The sequence below is a fragment of the Tiliqua scincoides genome, chromosome 3 (genome assembly GCF_035046505.1).
Source record: "Tiliqua scincoides isolate rTilSci1 chromosome 3, rTilSci1.hap2, whole genome shotgun sequence".
Lineage (NCBI taxonomy): Eukaryota > Metazoa > Chordata > Lepidosauria > Squamata > Scincidae > Tiliqua > Tiliqua scincoides.
Window position 1 is genome coordinate 113554415 of NC_089823.1, and position 15393 is coordinate 113569807.

The 15393-nt window shown below is 42.2% G+C and overlaps 1 protein-coding gene across 1 annotated transcript; it reads left to right on the forward strand.

The window, feature by feature from the left end:
* Positions 1–282: 282 nt before the first annotated feature.
* Positions 283–15147, forward strand: FBXL3 (F-box and leucine rich repeat protein 3). The gene is made up of 5 exons (XM_066622113.1): positions 283–560; positions 4272–4638; positions 7608–7730; positions 9604–9775; positions 13886–15147. Exons 1-5 carry the CDS (start codon positions 517–519, stop codon positions 14527–14529), a joined length of 1350 nt encoding a protein of 449 aa, XP_066478210.1. The 5' UTR covers positions 283–516; the 3' UTR covers positions 14530–15147.
* Positions 15148–15393: the final 246 nt, after the last annotated feature.

Genomic DNA, 15393 nt, shown 5'->3' on the forward strand with positions numbered 1-15393 from the left:
AGCCGCATCCTATGCCTGTCTACTCAGAAGTCAGTCCCGCTAGAGTCAATAGGGCTTCCTCCCAGGAAAGTGTGGACAGCACTGCAGCCTCCGAGCCCCATCCTGTGCCTGTCAACTCAGAAGTCAGTCCCATGAGAGGCAGTGGGGCTTCCTCCCAGGAAAGTGTGGCCAGGACTGGACTGCCCCTTGGCCGAAGGCGGTTCCTTCTCATTGGCCCTTCCGCCTCTTTCCTCCCTCGGCCTCCACAGCTGGCACATGCGCCCTGAGAGGCGGCGGCGTCGGGCGGACGCCATTTTGCCCTCTTTCTGGCTCGCGGGCGCTTCCGCTCTGCGGCGCCGCAGTAAACAAGGGGGCGGCGGCGACCTCCGAGGGAAGGAGGCGAGCGGCGCGTAGGGCTCCTGCTCCTGCTCCGCACTGAGGCTCGCGACTGCTGTAGAGACGGCGGCGACCTGCGCTCTGCCGGACGGGGCTACAGATGAGGCAGCGGCAGTGGAGGCAGCGCGGCCCGGGCCCGGGATGAGTGACGCGCAGGTCGGAGGCGCCGCCGCCGCCTTGAGCAGGTGGGTGAGGGGCTGGCCTGGGGAGGGCGGGGCCCCGTCACCAGCTCCTGTCAGCGTGGCCGTTACGAGGGACGCTTGGGCGACGGTTGGGGTGCCGCGCCCCTCCCTCACTCTGGCCCCGCGGCCCTCGCGCCTTCCTTCCTCCTCCTCCTTGCCAGTAGTCGTGGGAGGGGCTGCGCGCCCCCCTTCAGTGACTCCATGAAACGCCAGCCCTGCTCACGGCCTGCACACAGCCCTCGCCCTGCGTGTGGACGCAGCAGCTCCTGCGCCTGACAAGGCCCTCCAGTAGGGATGCGCGTGCCCGAGCTTGGATCTCGCCTGTTTTCCCCCCACCCCCCAGGAGTCCAGATGCTCCTGTGTGTTGACGAGCCAGACGAGAAGTCAGTTAGGTCATCCCCCCCCCCCCACACACACACACCCCAGATGCACAGAAGCAGCTAGTGTAGCAGCCCAGTCCTATCCACACTTTCCTGGGAGGAAGCTCCATTGACTCTAATGGGACTGACTTCTGAGTAGACAGGCACAGGATGGGGCTCTGTGGCTGCAGTGCTGTCCACACTTTCCTGGGAGGAAGCCCCACTGACTCAATGGGACTGACTTTTGAGTGGACACGCATAGGATTGGGCCTATTCCTTTAAGGAACCTGCCTTTCCAACCTGCTAAGGGCCCTCAAGGGTTAGGGTTAAAATCTTATTTTAATGCAGTAAAAACAATTCTAAAAACATTAATTTGAAACACTTGAAACCTTAAAAACAACAATATACATTTGGATCACAGTTAAGATGTCTCATGAAAAGCACCGTGTCAACATTTAAAAGCTTCCTTCAATAGAAAGGTTTTGAGATGCAGCGAAAGGACTCCAAAAAGGAAGCTGTTCTCTCTCAGTTCCAGTGGGAGGGAATTCCACAGATGGAGTGTCACATTAGTTTGTTTATTTACTTACTTACTGTATTTATATCCCGCCTTTCTCCCCACAGGGCCCAAGGTGGCTTACAACATAAAAAAAATACAGAAAAAAGACTGTCCAATCCTATCCACACTTTCCTGGGAGTAAGCCCCATTGACTGTAATGGGACTTCCTTCTGAGTAGATAGGCATAGGATTGGGCTCTAATACAGTATGCTAAACTAATACAGTGTACTACTTCTTAGCAACATCAAAAGGATATTGATGTGAGATATTTCATACTCTCATCTCTTCCTGTGTCACTCTTATCACTTTTTAAATGTACAAATGAACTTTTTTGGGGGTATAGTAGGTAGGCCCTGTCTGTTCCCATCTGTGATGCATGCCTGCTCCATTGAGCTGCAAACTTGAGGGGCAGTGTCATATTTGTAGTTTGCCACAAGATCCGAATGATCCATAAACAATTTTAAAAATGAAATTAAGAATGACCAAGATAAAATCTTGCACTGGTGAAGCACCCAAAATTCTGAAAATATAAATACCTGTATTCTCTAGCTATCAGTGCAGGACTTGCTTTATTGTAGTGAAAATTTCTTTATATTCTGACTCCAGTTTGGGTGGGAATCCAGAGAATTTTTTGAGGTGTGTACACACACTGCAGCATCTGACTTTTTCTCTGACATCAGCATCCTGTATTATGTACATTGGAGGATGTTTCTGTAGCTGTCCCACACAATTTGTGCAGAAAGAGGAGTTAAGTATAATGTTACAAACCTGTGTGATACTGCATTGTCCACTTCTCACAGAGTGCTCTGGTGCATTACAGTATCTAAAGTGATTCAGATATTGGCAAAGTCCTAGGAGTGTTTTCTTCTCCTCTGATCTTTAATTGTACTCTCAAAGATAATAAAAAAAGAGTGAGATCAGTAATTGTTTGGCTTGTTTCTATGTACCAGGCTTCCACAATGTAAACATAAACATGATGCCCTTTATTGACGGTCCTTATATATATGTATTCAAAAGTGCACTAAAAGCTTATTTCTTTTTACGTGGTTAGTGAATAGTATAATTGCTTCAAAATGTGTTTGTACTATAATTAGTTATTTAAGTCGCACCCAAATATGGAGCCTGAGAGTTACAGAAGGTCTCCCCCCTATGTATAATGTTTTTATTGTGCCATGTAGGCATCAACAAGTGGGCTATTTGTGGAAATGCAAACTCAGATTTTATAATGGTTACCTGATACTCCACTAAAATTGAGTGTTGGGAGAGTTAGGACAGACAAAAGAAAATATTTCTTTACTCGGCGTGTGGTTGGTCTGTGGAACTCCTTGCCACAGGATGTGGTGATGGCATCTGGCCTGGACACCTCAGGCTAGCTCTGAGGCTACTCAAAAATCAGATAGCTGCTAATTACTCTGAAAACAGCTCAGCTCCTAGAGTTTGCAAGTTAGAGCAATTAGTAGCTATTTTGCAAACTGCAGGAGCTGAGCTCTTTGCAGAGCAATTAGCAGCTATCTTGCAAACTGCTGGAGTTAATTGCCCTGCAAAGAGCTCAGCATCTGTTTGGAAGGCACCGAGCTCCTGCAGTTAGTTTGTGTAACTATAGAGAGAGAAATGTTTGAGTTTATACCCCCAATAAAGAGTTAGAAAAAAATGTTTTTTATATTTTTTTATTTTTCTGGGGAGAAATGTGAAAGGAAGGAGAGCACTCATTAGGGTTCATTAGGGTTATTAAGAGAAATGGGTTGAATTTTTTGTAAATAAATATATTGTTACTTGTAAGTAATTTATTTCTAGATTTTTTTAAGTCTCGTAAACCTAGGCTAGTTTTAAAAATGTGAGTCCCGAAGCTAAAAACCTTGGGAAACACTGGGTTAGAGAGTTTTTTTTTAGAGCCAGTGAGACAAGTGTTCAGATCTTCACATCCTATCTTGTCTCAAGCTTGTTGTGAACAGAGAGCTATGTGTTCTTGGAGGGAAGCTGGAATAAAACATACATGTAGGATCAATATGTGAATTATTGTTCAGCAATACAATAGCCAGTTTAATTGGGCAGTTATTTGGAAATAACAATGAGGACAGAGTATAAAATGTTTTGTTAGTAGAATTGGTAATGATAAAATTTCACCTATTACTGCCATCATATGTGGAGTATCCATGTTTTGACATCTTGAGGGTGAAAATAGTTCTAATAATAAACATAACTTTTCACAGTTTGTGTTAATGGGGTTATGTAAATGGTCATTCCCATGTACGTTCTGAAATCCCTTAAGAATAAATATACCAATTCTATCTGTACACCATCCTTTCCTTTGGAGGATGGGAATGTGATGTCTTGGTTGAACCTATCTGTTCTTATCCCTGTGTCTTTTGTGATGATTCACTGCACAACATTTGTTAGTACAGCTTTTCTAAGAGAATAAATATGCACAAGTTCATGCATTGCGGATCATTGTGTTTACAAATGATGTCTTTATGTTGTTTACTCTCATAAGCAAAATAATTAAGCTAGCTGAATTCTATCAAATGCCCAAACCCAAATATGTTGAAAAGATAGTTTTTTAAAAAATTTGTTTCAAAGTAACATTTTCCCAAAAGCTTAAGTGTTATTTTGTCTCATTTCAGGATTTAAAATATATTTAAAATTAGATTTCGGATCTGAAAAGAAGCACTTTTTGCCCCACTCTATTTTTCTCCTTTCAGTTTTGCTTTTGAAAAATACATAGTAGAAGAGAATTTACCTTGTGAGAATGCTATTTGATGTGCTAACTTAATGTATTTTAATTTTTTTTTATCTTGATAGAATGAAACGAGGAAGGAAAAATAGCAAGTCCCATGATCCATTATCTGATGAGGAGAACATAGTAGATGACAAGAAAACAAAAACTCTGAATGAAGAACCTGCTGAAGTACTTCAGAGCCCTGATTGGGGGAACCTCATTCCAGATATTGTTCTACAGGTGTTCCAGTATTTACCTCTTCTTGATCGTGCTCACGCTTCACAAGTCTGTCGTCAGTGGAACCAAGTGTTCCACATGCCGGAACTATGGAGATGTTTTGAGTTTGAACTGAATCAGCCAGCGACATCTTACTTAAAGGCTACTCATCCAGAACTCATCAAGCAAATTATTAAAAGGCATTCCAATCATCTACAGTATGTTAGCTTCAAGGTAATGTCGTCACCTTTTGGAAAATTAATAATTTTGCAAATTGCTGATCCAGGTCACATCCCACACATGTGTAAGCAGCCCTGATGCATTAATTTAATCAGCAGTTTGGCAGGCAGGAGCAATTTTAATTCCTTGTCCTGAAAAAAAAAATGGTATTGGGAAAAAATAAAGGAGAAAAATACATTTCTGTAGTATATTTTGTAATGCTGTGTTCAGTGCAGTTGTAGTGATTCATGTTCAGAAAAATGTTCAACTCCTCTGAATCCAGAACCATATGTATTCTTAGCATGGTTTTCCAGAGGTGATTTGAATAATACTGAGGCTTTCAGAGTCAACTAAATGGGATTGGGTGCTGTGAAATGCCAGTGCTGACCATACTGGGGTGTGTACAGTAATACCACCATCATTAAACCCTTGGTAAGTCATTAATACATTTAATGCAGGTGTCCTTGTGGAATTACGTGACTATAGCACAAATATGTGTCATTAAATTATTTTAATATATATATATTTTAAAATTATATATTTTAATATAAAATAAAATATTATATTTAAATAAGAGCTTTACTAATTGTTAAACAGTGTTAAGAAACAGGCACTATAATGAATATTCATTTGTGTCTTTCTATTCAGCTCTGTCAGTAATTACCATCTTGAAGAAGCTACAGATGAAGCTCAGTATCTGTGGGGGATGTGTTCTCAGAGCCCCCACAGATACTGAAAATCGCAGTTTAACTAATCCGTGATTTTCAACCCTTTACACCCTCCAAAAGGAAACTGAGCAGTCCTCCCACTGCCTCTGCAGGCTTCAGAATGGCTCCTAGAGCCAAAAGGAAACTGGAAGTCACATTCTTTTGGTTCTAAGAGCCAGTCTGAAGCCCGCAGAGGCAGCAGGCAGATGTGCTCTATCTTTGCGGGCTTCAGAAAGCCCTCCAGCTACAGTCCCCCTGAGAGGGTTCAGGTGGGGCTGAATCTGGCCCAGCATGGGTCTGGGGGACCCACGTTGAGCCAGATCCGCGGATTGTAAAGTCTGCAGATAACCCAAGTTGCAACCCACATTTTGAGAAATGCTGATTTTGATTTGTTTTAAAGCCAGATAATTAGTCAGATAAGAATGATTTTTATTGTTGATCTTTATTGTAGTGGATAATTATATACAAGCAACTGACATCAAGCAGGTTGTTGCAGAACCCCATAATCATTCAGTAGGCTGATGCTGAATGATTTTTACATCCATACTTGGCACGCTGATTCACTTCACCTATAATGTTTTTGTAATGACAAACCATGGTTTCATAGTTCTGCTGGCCTTTTAAACTAGAATTGCAAAGGAGACTCCAACCATGGTTTCCAGTTCTGGTTAGGAGCACAAAACCAGACCAGAATTGAGTTTGCCAATGTAACAGAGGACCATGGTTTTCCTCAAATGGGAAAGAATCTAAGAATATAAAAGGAGGTAGGTGTGCATGATGTCAAAGCTAGTTGCAAGTGTGCCTATTCTTGGTTTTGGTTTACACAGTGGTAATGGCAGGGTAAGTTTTTATGGTCTGTCATGGATAACAAAGTGCTAAACAAGTATGTTGATAGCCAGGGGGTGCTCATATGAGTAGACCCTGAGCTGCTATTAAGCATTTTGTTATAAATGTGGAACACGTTATAAGTTACTTAAAATAATTTTATATTAAAGATATACAGGTTGAGTCTCATTATTCATGAGGGTTTCGTTCCCAGAACTCAGTGGGTGGCAAAAATCACATTAAAGCAAATCCGTTTAAAAAACAATGTCCCTTTGCTAGGTGATTTAAAAACAGCCTTGTTGACTTTTGTGATGTAAGACAGAGTCATTAGGCAGGCAATCCATCAATCAGTCTCTCTCCTGGCCCTTAGAAAGGCTTCACTCTGAGCCAGTGAACCCCTCCGTTCACCAATGCAAAGTGATTTTCTTTCACATACTGGGGGGGGGGGGAGGGAGGGGTTGCTTGTCTTGGAGTGAAGCTGTTCTAAATGCCTGGAGAGAGAATGATTGATGAATTGTCAGCCGGCTGCCCGCTTTCACATTAATGAGGCTATTGTTAAGTGACTGTTTCCCTTTAATTGAAAGGGCCCTTCTCATTGTGTTGAGATAAAACTGCAGGTCAAAAAATCCGTAGATAATTAGGTTATACCTATAAATATAAATGTTTGTGTTTTTTTTATTAGCTGGTTGTAGCTTATAGCATCCTGAATTTGAGAGTTAATACAGCATTCTTTAATTGACATACTTGAAGTAACATCTCTCAAAATCAGTGAAACCTAAAACTGAGTATTTTTTCCCCATCTTATTCTTCTAACAAAAACAAAACCAGTAGTAACATTTATTTCTTAGAACAGTGGTTCCCAAACTGGTGGGTTATGAAGCACTGACCAATGCCCCTTTAAGGTGTGGGGAGAGAGGGAAGGCAGCAGTGAAATCCCCAGGATCGCTCTGCTACCGAGGGGAGGGTTTTTTTTACACTTACTGCAGCCAGCACTGCCATCCTGAGGGTGTAGGGAACCCTCCACAGGGCTCACCATGCCTGCAAAACTGTAAAAAAAGGGGAGCACTTCCAGTTTTGTCATGAAAACTGGAAGTGCCCTCCCTCCCCCTTTTAACAATTTTTCAGGATCCCCGGACCATCCCAGGACTGCAGCACTGGCTCTAGGTAAGTAGAAAACCCCCCTGCCATCCCCAGCAGCAGTGCGATCCTAGGAATTGCATTGCTGCCTTCCCCCGCAACAATTAGCACTGCAGAAGCAGTGCTTTAGAAGCACTGCTTTAGAGCTAGCTCAAACTCATGTGGAGTACATGAGTACTCAGATGAAGTACAAATGTTTTAATTAGCCTAAAGCTTTGTTTTTTGCTTAGATGGAGTACAAATGTTTTAATTAGCCTAAAGCTTTGTTTTTTGCAGTGAAATTTTCATCGTTTGACCATTTATATCCTTTTGAAGGTGGATAGCAGCAAAGAATCAGCTGAAGCAGCTTGTGATATCTTATCGCAGCTTGTGAACTGTTCTTTAAAAACACTTGGACTGATTTCCACTGCTCGTCCTAGCTTCATGGATTTACCAAAGGTATTGATGGCATACTAAAAAACTGGTATAAAGAGACATGTTCAAGAAACAAAACCATGAATGTCTAATCTGCTTGGTTAACTGGGGCTCTGACAAGGAGTCAGAATGGAGAGGTTTTAGTGATTGGTTGTTTTTGATGGGGTAGAAAATATAGCACAAATTGTAATACAAGTGAAGCATTCATATCCGTGAAGGATCCATTCTTAGATCTGCTGAGGATACCAAAACCTGTGGATAAGCAAATCAGTGGTTTTTGACCCTTTAAACCAGTGGTTCTCAAACTTTTTCAACTGGTGGCTCCCTTGACCTACTGGGCCATTGGCCAAGGCTCCCCATTAGGGCTACAATCCTATTCATTGTATAGGACGGCACATTTTCCACGAGGATTCCGCAGCTCCCCTGGCTGGTTTCCATGGCTCCCCAGGAAGCCACAGCTCGCAGTTTGGGAACCACTGCCTTAAATCCTCTGAAGGGGCTCTGCACCGTCACCTCCATAGGGCTTTCTGAAGCCTGAAAGGCCATGTGCCTACAGCCTCTGCAGGCTTCAGAATGGTTGAAAAGATATTTAAAACGCTACTTCTGGTTTCCAGAGGGAAGCCGGAAGTGATATTTTTAATGCCTTATAAGGCATTGGGAGGCTCAGGGAAGCCCTGGAAGGTTCATGTGGAGCCAAGTCTGGCTCCAAGGAACCTGCATTGAGCCAGATCCATGGAGATATAAAATTAACGGATAAACAGGCTCCAGCTGTATAAAGATCTTGGTGCACTGAAGTTCTCTGTTAAAATTGCAATGTATTCTATTCTAAATTTTATTAATGGCAACGGAAATTAATAATTTCAGTAGCACTTAATCATAACTACCTAAACTTAAGATCGCAACCCAGTGTAATTCTTTCCCCTCTCCTCAAAGATTGGAGGTTGTAATGCTCAAAAGCATCACTATAGTTACCTTTTCCTCAGAAAAAAATTCTTGTGAAGTGTTAAACTGGGAGCTATGCCTACTTAGGAAGGTGCACACTTTTCCATGAGTCCTCCCCAGTGTGAATTGGTTTATTGGCTTTGGTTTATTGAGAATGTAATGTGATTCTTCCCTCTTCTCTCCCCCCCCCCCCCACATTGTCTCTGGTAGTGTAGTGACTCAGAGATTATCTTGGATCCCTTGTTGGTGCTGGAATAAGCTTTCTGCATTCATGATTATCCTACTTCAGATACTGTAAAGCATTTTGTGGATTCTAATGGCCTAGTGTCTTATCTTGTCTTCTAGTTTGTTGTTTTTCACATTGAAAGTGAGTACAGCGAGGACCTCTGTGTTGCTTTGCTGTGTTTCCAAAATCTTGAAAGGGTGCCCTCGGAGCTTATACTTCCAGGTCCAAGTTCCAAACCACTACACCATCCTGGTTACCACAGATGTCATAATTGCATCTTTGTGCCAATTTTTTCACCTCTAATAATCATTTTCCCCCAAGGTTCCTTATGTTTTATGATAAAGGATTATTGCAAGTTTTTCTTTGCAAAAAATGCAGCTCTGACATGTACAGTGCTCTTAAAACAAAGGAAGCATAAAACTGTGGCTGCCAGTCTCGGATATTTTCCTCGAACCACCAGCTACTGATATTGATAGAATTTGCCATTTATAATTGCCTGTAACAAGCATCCAATTTGTCTTGGGTGACTGACAAACTGTAGGCTTGTGGTAAATATTTATTGGGGTAGTCATCCTTGGGTACGTGTAGGTTCAGCTCCAGGAGCAGTTGGAAAAAATGTTACCTCTGCCATACTTTGAAGTTCCTTACCAGGTTTATGACTGGAAGAATATATTTTATGATATGGGGATTAAACTTTACCTTGATTTCATTGTTTTCTCCTTTCTACAGTCACACTTTATTTCTGCGCTGACTGTGGTATTTGTAAACTCCAAATCCCTTTCTTCACTTAAGATAGATGATACACCAGTGGATGATCCATCTCTCAAGGTACTAGTGGCTAACAACAGTGATACCCTGAAACTGTTAAAAATGAGCAGTTGTCCTCATGTTTCTCCAGCAGGTGAGCTTGTTCTTAGACTATCTGCATGTATTTTTCTTCAATGAATTTGATTGGTCAACCGAATTATATGTAGTTTGTTTGAATAGATATATACTGCTTTTCAATAAAAAGGTGAGCATAGCAATTAAAGTACCATAGATTTAACAACATTTACTAAGTTAAGATTGTTAAAAGGCTGTTGTGGGAACATAACTAAGACTAGTCATCATGCTTGTGCTTAATTCTTTCAAATTCTGTCAGCTTCAGTGGAGTGAAGCTGCCTTAATGGAACTTGTTTATTTTAAAACATTTGTATCTCACCTTTACTCTTATATTTAAGGTGCTCATGGCAGCTAACATAGAAATGAGCACAGTACAATCAGTAACATTATATACTATACGATACAGAATATAGTAGAAAAAATTCTTTGTTTTATCTTTAGTACTATTAAGTGGCAACAATTAAAGGGAGACAGTTATTATTCTGTTTGGCTAAGTTTTCAACCCCCGTTGGAGGGAGCTGCTGTTAGGTCAAACAGGGAATTCCACAGTTGCACTGCTGACCTTGTTGCTACTTGTCTAGCTTCAGCTAATGGTGGAACACATAGGAAGGTCCCCCATAAAACCTCAGGGGATGGGATTTCTTATCCAGGAGAAAGTGATCTTCAAAGATCTCAGTCCTAAGCTTCAAAGGTGTTAAAGGGCAAAACCAGCACCTTGAATCACTTCCAGAAATGAACCAGAAGCCATTGTAGCCACAGGAGCAGCAGCGGTCAGATTCAAAGCTGTTCTGTCCCTTTGATTGCTTAGGCTGCCGTTTTTTGTACTAATTACATTTTCTGCACATCGTTCAAGGGCAGCCCCATGTAGAATGCTTTACAGCAGAGGTTCTCAAACTGTGGGTCACAACCCACTTGGTGGGTCGTGACCCGGTTTTGGGTGGATCATGAAAAGCTGGGTGACGCCATCTTGGATACTGGCAAAATGAGCTGGGCTGCACCATCTTGGAATCTGGCAGTTGGTGCCACTATTTTCCAAGCCTACACCACTCCTACATAGAGAGAGAAGCTTATCTTCCTTTGGGTCTAAAAGTGCGGCATGCGCCGGCACAAAAGAGCGAGGCAGCACCTGTTTCATTTCTCCAGTGAGCATGGCTGTATTGGGCAGGGCAGGGCAGAGCCTGTCTCTTGAATTTCAGGTGGGAGTCTGAAGCTGCCCCTTCCCCCCCCTTCCCTCAGATGGGCTCCTTTGAAAAGATTCATGCACAAAGTTTGGGAGGGAGGATTCAGGGCTCAGAAAAGGATCTTCCCTCCCATAATGAAGGATTCACTTGGTGAAAGTTTATGTGCTGCAAATACAGAAACTAAAGCACTGAGTCACCCAGGAGAGGGAGGGTTGGGGGAATGGGACTGAGCATGTGGGTGATCTGAGGACTAGATGGGGTGGGAGAACTGGGGTGAGTGGACTGAGCATGTGGGTGATCTGAGGACTAGATGGGGTGGGGGAACTGAGGTGAGTGGACTGAGCATGTGGGTGATCTGCAGGGCTATGTGAGATGGGGTGAGGAAACTGGGGTGAGTGGACTGAGCATGTGCATGATCTGCAGGGCTAGGTGAGATGGAAGACTCCTGTCTTATAGGTGTGCACACAAGTCTGGTTTTCCTGGGTCTGTAGGAAGCTTCAGGTTAGTTTGCAAGATGCCATGAACACTGATGGACACATTCAAAATATATCAATGCCATGCTCAATACTAGCCGGAAGCAAGCACACCCTTCACACATATCTCATTACAAGAGGCATAATGAATTTTACAGGTGGAATGCTTGGTAGCAATAGTAGCATGGGACAGAGAATTGGGAAAAGTTTCTGTGCTGGAATGTTTTCTCTTGTCATTTGAAGTTTATGAGTTCCTAGGTGAGAACCTGGAATTGATGTCACTTTCTGCTTAATGATATCACTTCTGGCATTGGCATCACAGTGTCACTTCCTGCTTGATGATGTCACTTCCGGGCATGACATCACTTCCAGGTTAATGACATCACTTTCGGTGGGTCCCTGACAGATTGTCACCATGAAAAGTGGGTTCCGGTCTAAAATACTCAAGAACCACTGCTTTACAGTAGTTCAGTCTTGATGCAACCAGTGCATGGGCCACTGTGGTTGGCTCTGATAACTCAGATAAAGCTGCAGTGGTGCACCAGCCTAAGCTGGGCAAATGATTTCTCTTCCCCCCCCCCATCACCACTGCCATCTGGTTACTTAAGAGCATTGACACCCAAACTGCAAATCTGCTCCTGCATGGTAAGTGCAACCCCATTCATATCAATGTGTTGATATTACAGTACCTATATAGTAGCTCTTTGGTCCAAGTGGTATTCTGGTCCCGACTTAATTTCAGCTTAACGTTCAGTCTCCTACCACTTCCAGGCAATGCTCTAGGATGTTCACATCTACCCTTGCAAGATGGTATTGAGGGAAGACCTGGGTGACATCTGCATATTGGTGACACCCAGCTCCAGAACTTTGACTGATTGCTCTCAGTGGTTTCATTCAGATATTAATAATGTAGAGCCAAGATGATCCCTGTGGAACTTCACAAGCCAATAACCAGGACAGGGATGTCAAACATAAGGCCCATGGGCCAAATGCAGCCCCTGGAAGCAATTTTTGTGGCTTCCATTATAATTTGGCTCTCCCAGTATGATAATTAGGCTCTCTTGTATCTTGAAAACATGAACAAGATTTGCACATTTTCTCTTCTGGAAAATTTGGAGCTACTGAGTTTCTGTGTGAGAACAAAGTGTCACCTCCTGCTTAATGATGTCATTTCCGGCCCTCATTAGGCCCCATGATGCTAACTTTGGCCCTCTGCATGAAATGAGTTTGACACCCCGGGCTAGGGTGTTGAACATGAGTTTCCCAATATCATCTTCCGGAATCTGTCACTTGGGAAAGGATCAAAAACCCCTGTAAAATGGTGCCTCTTAGTCAGTTGACCCAGAACATAACAGTCAGTTTTGTCATATGCTGCTGTGAAGTCTAGCAGGACCAACAGCAATGCACTCAATCTGTCTAGTCCCTGGCATAAATCATCCACCAGGATAACCAAGGCTGTTTCTGTCCCAAAGCCAGATTGAAAGGGGTTCAGAGAATCTGTCTCATCTGGGAAACTCTGGAGCTGAGATGCCTCTACCCATGCTGTTACCTTGCCCAGAAACTGAAGGTTGGAAACTGCCTGGAAATGTTCCAATACAGTGAAATCTAGCGGGAGTCTTCAGAGGGGGCAAATCACCACCCATTTATAGGCTAGTGACAACATTACCTCCTCCAAAGATGAAGTAGCCAGCCAGCCTACCTAGCCAGCCAGCACCCTCCCCCACTGATCTAATAAGCCGTACGGGGCAAGGATTGAACAGATTTCTGTGGAGATCTTGAAGTGCTGAGTACCTCTGTCTGGCAGCGCCCCTCAAATGATTATCCTTTTCTATCCTTAAAGTGAATGAACAAATGCAATGTATACTATCTCCATGCTTTATTATTCTAGTTATCAATGTGTGTCACCATGAATGTATTTAAACCATTTCTGCCCACTGTTCCATATACACAGCAGGGACCAAATGTGTGCACCTGTGGGCCAGACAAAAATGGGTTAAATTCCACTGAGGAGATATGTCACTGCTTTTATACCTACTTTTGCTTTTATACTCACATGAACTGCACTGGCAAAATATTTTATTTTTTGAATGAAAATGCTCAGATTTTTTCCATATTCTAACTTTGGTTCAGGAAGTGCAACAGTGTAAGTTTGAACTATTTCAGAAATAATGTCTTAGATTTTGTGTGTTATGTTGGCTTCTGTTTAGTGACATCTGAGTGAGATTGTGAGAAAACATGGTGTTAAGGCATAAGTTGCTAACAGCTTGTCAGATTGGTATTCCAAACCAATTTATCTAAGATGAGGAAATGTTATGAATCTAGATAGCATGAATTTTTTCCCTAACTAACTGAATCTCTTCTAGTTTATATATTTGGGAATATATATAGGAAAGTCTTTGGGTTGTGTGAAAGAATTGTTTATTTCTGTGAAAGTCAAGATATGCATTCACACTCATATTTCATTTCTTTTCCAAGGTATACTTTGTGTGGCCGATCAGTGTCATGGTTTACGTGAGCTGGCATTGAACTACCATCTCCTCAGTGATCAGCTCCTTCTTGCTTTGTCTTCTGAAAAGCACGTCAGATTAGAACACTTGCGTATTGACGTAGTCAGTGAGAATCCTGGACAGACACACTTCCACATGATCAGTAAGAGCAGCTGGGATGCTTTCATCAGACACTCTCCCAAAGTGAACTTAGTGATGTATTTTTTCTTATATGAAGAAGAGTTTGATCCATTCTTCCGTTACGAAACACCTGTCACTCACCTTTATTTTGGGAGATCAGTGAGCAAAGATGTACTTGGCCGGGTTGGGATGACATGTCCTCGCCTAGTTGAACTGGTGGTGTGTGCCAATGGATTACGGCCACTGGATGAAGAGTTGATTTGCATTGCAGAGCGTTGTAAGAATCTGTCAGCTATTGGCCTTGGGGAATGTGAAGTCTCTTGCAGTGCCTTTGTGGAGTTTGTGAAGATGTGTGGTGGTCGCCTCTCTCAGCTGTCTATAATGGAGGAAGTCTTGATTCCTGACCAGAAGTACAGCTTGGAGCAGATTCATTGGGAAGTGTCTAAACATCTTGGTAGAGTCTGGTTTCCAGATATGATGCCCACATGGTAGAATCTCTGAAGACTTCAGGGCACGTGGAACAGCACCTTATATTTTGAACATACCATGTTGCAACTTAATCACATAAGCTTATTTAATACTATTAAGTTTGTTGTTGTGTGTTCTAGAAAATTGATGTACTATTTTAATGCTGGTTTCTAACATACAGGTTTAAGTGGAAAAACTGAGGATGTTCTGGAATACTTGTCCATATAAAAATCTTTCATTGTTCTTTTTCTATTGAGAGACTCTAAATATATACTGAAAATGAAAAAGTTACTGATGTTCAAATGCTATAGTTCCAGACTTGTTCTTATAAGTTACAGTCTTTAGCCTGCTACTTTTTATTTAGGTGCTGCAATTGAAGTGACTGAAACACAGTTTGTGGGGAGGGTGAGAATATTTTTGTTGTGGACTCTTGGAGCTATTGATAGTATCTCTGGATTGTGTTAACAATCAATTACTAAGCTTGCAGAATCATATTTAAGATTACATACAATAGTAAGTAGGCTATTAAATGTTTTGGTAATAAAACTACAAAGACGGAGCAATGCAGCTACATAGTTGGACTTATTTATATGTAGAAAATGTAAGTATTTGTCCTCTACTTATTAAATTGCTCTAGAAAAAGATCGTTGTGTGTAAATTATTAACAATGTGTTTCCAAAAGTTTTTTTTCTCTATGCAGTTTTAAATGTAAAAAGGACACTTAAAATTGATACATAAACCTGTTTTAAGGTAAATTAAAGCTCAAGAAGCCATTCTAGGAGAATTAGACTGTCTTTGGATTATTCGAATTGGTGGTCTCTTCTCAAGCTTACAGCAGCGATTCTTAAACTCTCAGGGAATTTGAGAACTGAGGTAAGTTGTTGCAGG